The sequence below is a fragment of the Pinus tabuliformis genome, chromosome Q, assembly GCF_031772625.1.
Source record: "Pinus tabuliformis cultivar Carrire ecotype Pingquan chromosome Q, CPIR1, whole genome shotgun sequence".
In the NCBI taxonomy this organism is placed as follows: Eukaryota; Viridiplantae; Streptophyta; class Pinopsida; order Pinales; family Pinaceae; genus Pinus; species Pinus tabuliformis.
Window position 1 is genome coordinate 482679473 of NC_142296.1, and position 10380 is coordinate 482689852.

Consider the following 10380-nt stretch of genomic DNA (forward strand, 5'->3'; position numbering starts at 1 on the left):
TTCTTCATCATTACATAGATTAAATTTAATAATGGAATAGTAAATTACATTACCATTAAATCATATTAACATAAACTTTCTGATGTAACCTTGCATTAATTCCATGAAAAGTTCTGATGTAAGCTTGCATTAATTCCATGATTCTTTTAACTTAGTTAGTTAATCGTATTCTTAATAATATAGACACCACATCATGCAAGGAATCATCATCTTCAAACCGACACAATAAGTCATCACATCATTGAACACCAATATACCCTAGAAACCCGTAAAGTGAAAACCAACAAACATTTAATTTTATTATTAAACAGTCATGAGGGTGTTCACCCCTCACTCAATAGTTATTGTTGGGTATACGACCAAAGTCCCACATTGACTAGAAGTGGGGAGGATCATGGGTATATAAGGATGGACAAATATCTCCATTGGTATGAGGCCTTTTGGGGTAAAGCCTAAAAATAAATCCATGAGGGCTTAGGCCCAAAGTGGACAATATCATACCATTGTGGAGATATGTGGTGTCCAGAGTCCTAACAAGTGGTATCAGAGCCATGCCCCGAAGTTAGCCAAGTGGATGAATCCTCGGAATGCCAAATGAAGGTGGTGGGCCCCGGTAATATCACGATGGGATCCGTGGATGAGCTCGGTTAGACAGGCGGTGTGCTCCAGATTCTTCATGGACGTGTCCTGGTCCCAACACGGTGAAGAGGAGTTGACCTGGGATAGAGCAAGCTCTCGAGGCAGGTGGTGCTTCCATGTAAGGCGTGTGCTTCCAACGCATTCGAGCGGAGAATCCTGGTTGGTAGAGAGTAGACAGATGGATAATCGTTTGAGGGGAGGCTCGATAGTCCTTTGTTCGTGGGGAGGATTGTTGGGTATACGACCAAAGTCCCACATTGACTAGAAGTGGGGAGGATCATGGGTATATAAGGATGGACAAATATCTCCATTGGTATGAGGCCTTTTGGGGTAAAGCCCAAAAACAAATCCATGAAGGCTTAGGCCCAAAGTGGACAATATCATACCATTGTGGAGATATGTGGTGTCCAGAGTCCTAACAGTTATAAGGGGGTCCATCCATTGAACATTGTTATAAAATAAAAATAATATCATCTCAAAAACAACAAAACTTGTTATAAGCTATTACAATCATCATGATATCATTTACCCACAAATCGTTCAACATTGTGTTTTTAGGGCCTGATTCTTGCCATCAGTGGATTATCCTACAACCAACATTCCTTCAATTTGCATATATCACTAACTTAATTCCTGCTATAACGGTAACTTAATCCATCTTTATATGTCGTAGCCTTTTCTTGCAACTGTTATTGCCAACAACATTTGATATCACGACTAAATCAATTATTAATCAAACCAATTCATAAATATATACTAGTGGTGCTTCACCATCTATTCATGTACATTCATGAAATGCAAATAAAATATTGCAACATGCTTCCTTCAATGTTGCATATGAATTAGTGATAATCGTATAACCATCAATGCATTTCTATAAACAAATACCACATTAAGTAATATTCCCCTCACATAAGCCCACATTCTTGCAAGACAAATCACTACAACTATCCAGACATTCCTTTAAAGGAAACTAACACATCAGTTATGATCTTCGTGCATGTGAATTACATAAACTTTATCAAAAGAACTAGCCCTTTAACTATTACTTTTGGTGCATGAAAATACGTAAAGAAAGCTAAGAAACCTTTTAAGAAACAGACATGTGTTCATGTTATTGTATGAACGGGATTCATATGCATGTTTTAAGAAAACAATTTCACCAATTCATGCACAAAACTCCTATGCATGTCTCTCTGCACTGAAATCCTTGTAGTATTTAAATAAACATGGGTAATATATGCATACAGATTCATCAAAACATTTCCAAGAAAATTAATCTATTTTTAGAAGAGGAGGAATGACCTGTTATAGAGTTTTGTGAACCCAACGTTTCAGACTACCAAGTGATTCCATCATTAGGGGATGCGTCAATAGATATTATCATAGACGCATCCCCTGATGATGGACTCACTTGGCAGTCCAAAACGTTGGGTTCACAAAACTCTATAACAGGTCATTCCTCCTCTTCTAAAACTATCCTCACCTCTATGGATTCATTATTTAACAAAACTAATCTAATTAACTTTTCTCTTTTCCAAGAATCTGATAATGTATGAAAAGAGATTTCACTTCAAAATCTAATACAATGATGCATGTAATTAATATTTCTTTTCAAGACTTAACATAGGAATTTATTTCAATAATTCCTAATATAATGGATATTATTATTTTGTACATATTCCTATCAAGATTCTATAGGAATCATGCTAATATCTCCAAGGGAATTAATAATCTAATTTTCTGTCATAATTTCTAGTCTAGGCTTTTGGGCCACCTCCATTCATAGGAGGGTTTCTCCCGTAAGGAGCCGCTTCGTTGTTCCTGGTTCCAACATCTTCCACAACCTTATCCCACTGGCCAATGAAGTTAAGGATGTGGGGCCACAGTCACCCTCTCAAACAAACCACTAAAGGAAGGAGAAAAACCATACAAATAAGACCAGAGTGTAACTGGGTTGGGTATGAGTGAGTATGCTTAATCTTTTTGTGTTCAGGTTTCCAGTGTGTTTTCTTTCCAAGAAAACATCATCCCTCACTTATATTTTACCATGCAAAACAACATTCCTAACTTAACTTTTACCATGCAATTTTTCTTTCAATAAAGTCATATGATTTCTTTATCTTTTACCATGCAATTTTTTTCATGAAAGTAATATAGTTTCTTTATCTTTTACGATGGAAAGTTCCCATGAATTCTTTATGAAAAGTAGTATGACTTCTTCAATATTTTTGTTTGCAGGATTCACATGCATTATCTTTTCAAGAGTAACAACATCCCCACAATATAGTTTTTTAATAAAATAACATGGTTTCTTTGTTTTTAATATGTAAAGTTTGCATGCACGTTTTTAGAAAATTATTGCATAGAAACCATGCAGAACTTTCCTATGAAATAATTAATTCCCTTACACCAAGAGTCTAGAGCAATATTTCAAATTAATAAACTAACCTATCATTCTTTGCACAAAACATTTGCAATTTTTTCCAAAGAAGTCAAGGTTACTTATCTTTTGTGTGCAATAACCATGAAGTCTCATGTGCATACCTCATGTTCATGGATACATTTCATTGGAGCCACAATGTTCCTCACCAAAGTTGTGATGATCAATGCCTCGACTTCACATGATGAAATGAAGATGAAAGTCCTTTTTCCAGTTTATGAATGAATTTAAAGATGAAAATTTGTTTTTGGAGTTTATGAATGAATTTAAAGATGAAAATTGTCATTTTTCCACATTTTTCTCATTGAATTATCATTTTCTTTATTTGATTCAAATTACTGCACAACTAAATCATAATAGTTCTTGTTTTCAACCATTTTGTTAACATGATAAAAATAATATTCTCTATTGTGAATGTCAACGTAAATGCAATTTATAGGAATATTACAAAATTTGATTTAAATAAATATACTCACCCTCATCTTCAAATATAAATAATTATACTTACTATAAATTGATACTTATAAATATTTATCAATCATTTAATTAATGACACCAATAAATGTTAAACAATTCTTTTTTACACATTTGTAAAATTAGATTTAAATAAATATACCCAACATTTTAAAATAAAGAAACGGAAAGTAAAAATACACTTCCATATATTCCAAAAAATAATATCACACCTAATCATCAAATATTACATTTTTGGCATGAATATTCACTAGTATTCAAAATTTGAATGAATATTGCATTACAACCCACATATGCTTTTTGGTTGAATTGAGTTGTACAATAATTGAATAAAAAAAAGTTTTATATAGCAAATCAACTAATGAAAAATTACACTAAGTTAAGTTATTTATTCTAAATTGTTTATTAAATTTAGCTCTTTAACAATTTTTTTTAACATAGATGTTTGAAAGAGTTTTTAAAGTATATTTTCCAATTTAATTTGTCTAAAATTTAGTAAGAATTTCTTAAAATTATAGGTTTGAAGTGTTAAATGTCCACAATCCAAATACTCTAAAGTTATTCTTATTTAAAATTATAGATTTAAATTGTTGAATGTCCATAATCTAAATACTTCAGATTTTTTTTAGAGTATTGAAACTATATATACAATCAAAAACTCATTCTAAACAACAAAGATTAAAATTTAACCAAAATATTTCAACTCTAATTCATTAAAATATATTTCTCTTAAAAAAATAATTCGTTAAATATATATTTATCAAATCGTTATCCATAATAAACTTATCAATACAGTCCAGTAGACAATCAACTTAAATTTTTTATTTAAATGAATTTGATGCATTAAATATGTATTTATTAAAAACGTAAGCATAAAATTTAGAGATGAAAGTTAGAATTTGACTCCCAACTTTCAATTCTCCACATATGAAAAAACATGGGAGAGGGATTGGTAGAAGTAACCAAACCCATACAAGTGCTTTGGGCATATTAAAAGAGAGAGAAGCAAAAAATATTCTTGATGTACATTGGGACCTACCTTCACGTGAAGGCGCCGAAATATAAAGCTTTTGGTGAAGCCGGACAAAAATCTCCGCTCCACCCTCGGCGAAAAAAAAGAAATAGGTCATTGACAAAACGGTAGGTTCATTATAGGTTTAGATAGATTCCTTCACGTAATTGCCCAACGGTTCATACATAGGCATCGATATCTTAGGTGCTTGACTATCTAAAGCAGCTTTCCTGTCATTGTCTCTATCTGTCGCTTTTCCTTGATATCTGAGCACCCACAACCAGCCTCTCAACAGCCGCTAGAAACACCCACGAGGCTGTGTATCCAAAGCTCGTCCGAAACAACTGGCTGGTCATCCTGGTTACGGTGCCATGTCCAATGTGCATGCGTTGCGTTGTAGATCACAAATTCACCGTGTCCAAAGCTTGCTTCACGAAATACTGACAAACCAGATTGCGGATCCTCATATCTGTGATCATTTTCATTAGAATAATTAATTAGTTTATTTCCTAAACAATATATGCTTCCCATTCAACTGAAAAACTTAACTAAACCATGATTAACTTAATTTTTAGCCCATTTGCACTTCCAATTCAATATTAATCTAAATTAAAAAGGCGAATACTCTGAAGCAAGGCCTTCTCGATTCCCTCCGTCTCCTATAGTGATATGCACAGATCCACATGGGTTGGCTTGATTCTTAAATACGCGGGTCTGAAACATCCAATGCATAGTTAGCCTATGATCGAGCATTCAGGGTTTCATAGAACTTAATACTTGAGAAAATTGGAAAGAATTTGTGATGGGAACTTACAAAGCGTTCATAAGCATGAACATGGCCAGCAAAAACAATGTCGACTTTTGCGTCATGAAGCAGTTGTTCCATGGCTTCCTTCATGTCATCACCCTCACCCTGATGAGCGGTATTTGTGTTATACCAGGGTGCATGGATCAGAGCAATAAGCCACGGAGTCTGCCGCCTGTTTACTCGGGATAAGTCTTCCTGTTTTCACAAGAAACGAATATTTATTCGTGTAGGACTATTTAATGGAATAGGGTTCATCGAGTAGTTTGAATAAGATGTTCGATATTTATTTTTGCGACCTAGAATTTTGTTATGCCATGAAGTGTTTATAATGACTAGATTGTAGCGATTAACCCACAGAAGCTATAAAAATCAATGAGCAATTAGGTGAAATCGGATCCCCACCTGAAGCCAATTGTATTGGTCGGAATCTGTCCCAAATTCTGCGTAGGAGCCCAGCATCAATATATGTGCTCCTGCAACCTCAAAGGAATAAAAGAGGTTTGAAGGGGAGCCACTTTCTTGATATGGCATTTTCCAGCGTGCATTGTAGGCTTTGAATGGTTTGCTAACGAGTAAGGGGATCTTCTCGATCTCATGATTTCCTTGCGTGACCATCCATGGTCTGGATCTAGCCAGTGGTTCGACAAGCCTGCCGAAGGAGTCCCATAGAGGCTGCTTGTAATCAGCATATGAAAGATCCCCGGGCAAAAGAAGCACATCGTAATTCATCTGCTGCACATGCTGCAGGGTGGAATTCGTCCATCCCGTCTGTCCCAAGTCGCCTGTACAACAAACCCATAATTAACATTCCAATAATACCCAAGCGGGGATGAATAGGGTAGGTGAAAAAACCAGATATAGACCTTATCATATTAAAATGGGTTTTTCTGAAACTTACCCACAACTGCAAACGCTATAGGAAGCTGGGCTGGTGGTGTTTTGAAGGAATACTCTGGGCTATTTCCTCCACATCGATAGTAATAGATAGTACCAGCTTCAAGCGGTCCAACTACAACATGGTGGACGTTTGCAGATTTGTAGAGCAGATAACGATAATTAGTATTTTCCCCTTTTGCAGAAGATGTGTATTTTCCGGAAGAGGTTCCATACTCAACTATTGAGCTTACAGTGTCATCGCTTGTCATCCAAGAGATTCTCATATGATTACTCCCTGAAAGAGAAATGTGAACCTGCAAAACAAAGGAAAAACTATAAATGTTTTCTTAATACCTGCAAGTAATGTTATTGATATTGTTTAAATCATACCTGTTGAGGATCTGATGAGGTCTTTGTGTCGAAAGGAAGTGATAATGTTGATCGAGGAGGAGGCCGCACATAAGATCCAAATGAATGTGATACAAAGAACAGAATACACAGTAAACAAAAATCCACTGAACGCAGATTCATTCTGTATACTGGAAAAGCGCCCATTTTTCTGGCCCAAAACACAGAGAGTAGAATAAAGGGGCGGTTATGTTATTTGATGTGATCTTTCTAGATCGACTCAATATAGGGACGAAGTCGGCAGAGGAGTATATACAGTATCGTATCCAGTGGGATAATGGGTTAGGTCGGCAGAGGAGTATATACTGTCGTATCCAGTGGGATAATGGGGTAAGTCGGTATTGGGAATATTCCAGCGGAACGCGTATATGAGAACATCACGATTCCCAAAGATCACGACTGTTGCACCCACACCCACTTGTTTATCTTAGAATTTTATTTTAACGCCATCATGAGTTCAACTATATTTTCAATGCCCTTTGAATATTAATCTTTGAAATCTATTTTAATACCATTAGAGCGTATTGATCTATTACCTACTCATCATATTAGACATGATCTTCAACGCCCAAATTCAACCTATCTTCTGTTAAACTGGTTCAACCACATAACGGCATTGGATTTCATATGTTCAATACCATCTTGCTTTTTCCTTTTTTGTTTATCGATCTTTGGCTACATCAAATATAAAAAATCTCCTTACATCACATTTATTTTTGAAATATATTAAAATTTAAATGAATTAAAATTTTTAATTATAAAAATTATAATTAGTTAATTGAATTTTTTTTATCAAGGGAATGATAATAATCTTCTTTATATCATTTTAATTTATTTAAATAATATATTCAGTTCATATATTTGAAAAATAATATTCTAAAATACTGATTTTAAGAAATTTAAAACCTTAAAAAAATTACCTAAATCAAAATTTTATTTACATTCGCAAGTTAAAAAGAAATTAAAATATTTGTTTTAAGATCAATATTATACTATCTTTTATAAATAGATTTAAATAAAACAAAGTTGAGGTGTATTCATTAAAAAGTAGATTCTAAGTAAAGCAAAATTCAGTGTATTAGTTAGTAAACGATTACTTTGAACCATTAGTTGCAGTTGTATGGTAGTGGGAAGCATGTATTGGTTAGTAAAAAGTTACCTTGAACCATTAGTTGCCACATTGTGAGTGATAATATTACTTGAACCATGAGTTGCCATTGTATGAATATATGATTGTTTGCGTTTGTTTTCCTATCCTATTCTTAATGTAGGTGATAATAAATAGTGATTAGTTTTAAGAGGAGTATGTTTGGTTGCAATTGTATGAATATATGATTGTTTGCCTTTTAAAAAGGCGTTGGTTGTTTTATCTTATTATTAATGTAGTTGATAATAAATAGTGATTAGTTTTAAGAGGAGTATGATTATAATTTTTTTAATTATTATTATATTTTTTAATATTATAAAATTATTTATTGGTGGATTGGTGAAGGGTGGTGGGAAGCAAGATGATGCTTTGGGAGAGGTATTGGTGGTTCACATTTTTGCTTGGGTGAAGGTAGGGTTTGGATTTCAGAGACGAGGCGATGGTGGTTCGAAGTTGAGCTCACCTAGTGAGTGGGTGGTCGCCCAAGCTTTCTTATTTGTAGTGATTGTTGTGGTATCACAGAACCCTTCATGATGGGGCCATCCCCGTGGCAGGGACAATATTTGTTCCCTACGAAGCATAGCCTATCGGGATGGGAAGACCCGGAATTGGCCATCCCACTAGTGAATTCAGGGCAGGAGGGCGTTGGGTTGAGTCGATGAGGTAAGGTTGCGGGACGTTCCAAGTGGTTGGTTGCTCGTGCGCGAGGGGGAATGAAGCGTGGTGGGAAGAGGAGTTGTGGGTCTCACAACTGCTTGGAAACTGACCTGTAGGAAATTTAGCAATAGAGAATTGCTGAGAATTAATCCATCCTTTACTAGATCGGATGGAAATAGCTGAAAGAATCAGAAAGGAGGAACATGCAGAGCTGGTGGCCACCATGGATAGAGTGCACTACTTCCAGTGCTAGGTTCGCGAGCGAGTGGTGGTGGTTTGGTGTGGCCGGAACTTGCTCTCCGAAAAGGTGGAAAAGTTGGAATCATGGATGGATCACTTCGAAGGGCATGTTCAATGTACCTTCAACCCACTGCTTCCGATACGAGCAAGCTCGAATAATCCAAATTTCATCACTTTTGAGGAATAGCATGAACACAGGTGCCCTCTTGATATTACTTGTTTTTTGGAGTCACTGACCCTCTCGGGTTGGGCCTATGTCTCTAACATCCTTCTTTTTTGTCACCTCTTGCATACGGTGGTCAACAAACCTGGTGAGGGTGAGACCACCTGTTTTTTGAAACTTCGGATGTATATATTTCATGTGAGTTGAATAGAATATTGAGTTAAAAAAGTATTATAAAATTACTAAAAACTTGTAAATTAATTTTCATAATTGATAATATAATTAATAAAATTTTAATATTTTAATTTTATTTATATTTTTTTAAATTTAGTTTGATTGAAATAAGTAAATGTTCATAATTGATAAATTAAGTAGTAAACTTTTAATATTTTAATTTTATAAATATTTTTTAAAATTTAGTTTAATTGAAGTAAGTAAATTAATGGAAGAGAAGGAAAAAATTAAATGAAAATTGTATGTTATATTTTTAAAGCAATTATACATAAAAATTAAAATAATGAAATTTTATCATATTTTTATATGAAAAAAATAAATATTTATATTTATCTAAAATTGTATAATCATTTGCACATTGCTTCTCTTTGTCAAACAACATGGACCCTAGTCCTCAACCACCTATCCTAGCTTGTCTTTCAAAAATAGAAGAAATGTTCATAGCTAGGGTAAACCTGATACTGCAAGTAACACATGCACGTGGTGGCCAATATAAATATACTAGCCACACAATTCAGTTCCCATAATACATTACAATAATAACAAGCATGTTACCACGACATGTTGAAGACTTGGACATTTTGGTGGTTACTCGTCATAGAAATGGCCATCACATTTATGATTTCATTATAAGTAGACATGGTGTTATGGATGTATTAGAATACAAATTGGCAAATGACCCCTATAATAAGAGTGTTCGCATTCGCATTGACTACAATGCACTAGCATCCTTACCAACATTACCCATTGATATATCCCCTTCCCATTTCCGTTTCAATACCATAGATCCATCTGCCCAACTATCACTTGAAACACTATTTGACCTAACACAAGATTCTACTAACCCATACCCACTCTAGACATCATTATTTATACCCACTATTCCCAATACAACTACAAAAATCCAAGAAATACGACGATATTTACATGCATAAAACCACCATTCTGATACTGCAATTGATTGGCCTCGAGTTGGACTATCTCCAACCAATTAATATAACACATAAGGTCTCCCTTCTATGGATTTCCCCACCCTTTTTCCCATAGGATTTGAAATTCCAAATCAACTAAGAATAAAAGCTATCCAGTTACATGAATATACACTTCATCTCATATGTTACCATGAAAATAGGTTTGGCAAACACCCGAAATTTCACTACTACATATACAATCTCATGATACGCCATCACAATCAAGCAACACCTTTGTGACTGTGAAGAAAATAATTGCAGATAAATTTCTAACATCTATCCATGCTCTAAACATTTGATTAGAACAA

The 10380-nt window shown here is 34.5% G+C and overlaps 1 protein-coding gene across 1 annotated transcript; it reads right to left on the minus strand.

The window, feature by feature from the left end:
* Positions 1-4509: 4509 nt before the first annotated feature.
* Positions 4510-6898, minus strand: LOC149220277 (purple acid phosphatase 18-like). Its single transcript, XM_089384739.1, has 6 exons — positions 6643-6898; positions 6275-6566; positions 5779-6158; positions 5383-5571; positions 5194-5282; positions 4510-5037 (listed from the first exon to the last, which is right to left on the minus strand). The coding sequence occupies exons 1-6, from the start codon at positions 6805-6807 to the stop codon at positions 4857-4859; spliced, it is 1296 nt and encodes a 431-aa protein (XP_089240865.1). The 5' UTR covers positions 6808-6898; the 3' UTR covers positions 4510-4856.
* Between the last annotated feature and the right edge of the window lie 3482 nt (positions 6899-10380).

Coding starts and splice junctions, on each gene's coding strand:
- LOC149220277 (XM_089384739.1), bottom strand. CDS start 6,807: ATGGGCGCTTTTCCAGTATACAGAATGAATCTGCGTTCAGTGGATTTT. Junction 6,159..6,274: donor TATAGCGTTTGCAGTTGTGG/GTAAGTTTCAGA, acceptor TTTGTTGTACAG/GCGACTTGGGACAGACGGGA. Junction 5,283..5,382: donor TTCATGCTTATGAACGCTTT/GTAAGTTCCCAT, acceptor TGGATGTTTCAG/ACCCGCGTATTTAAGAATCA.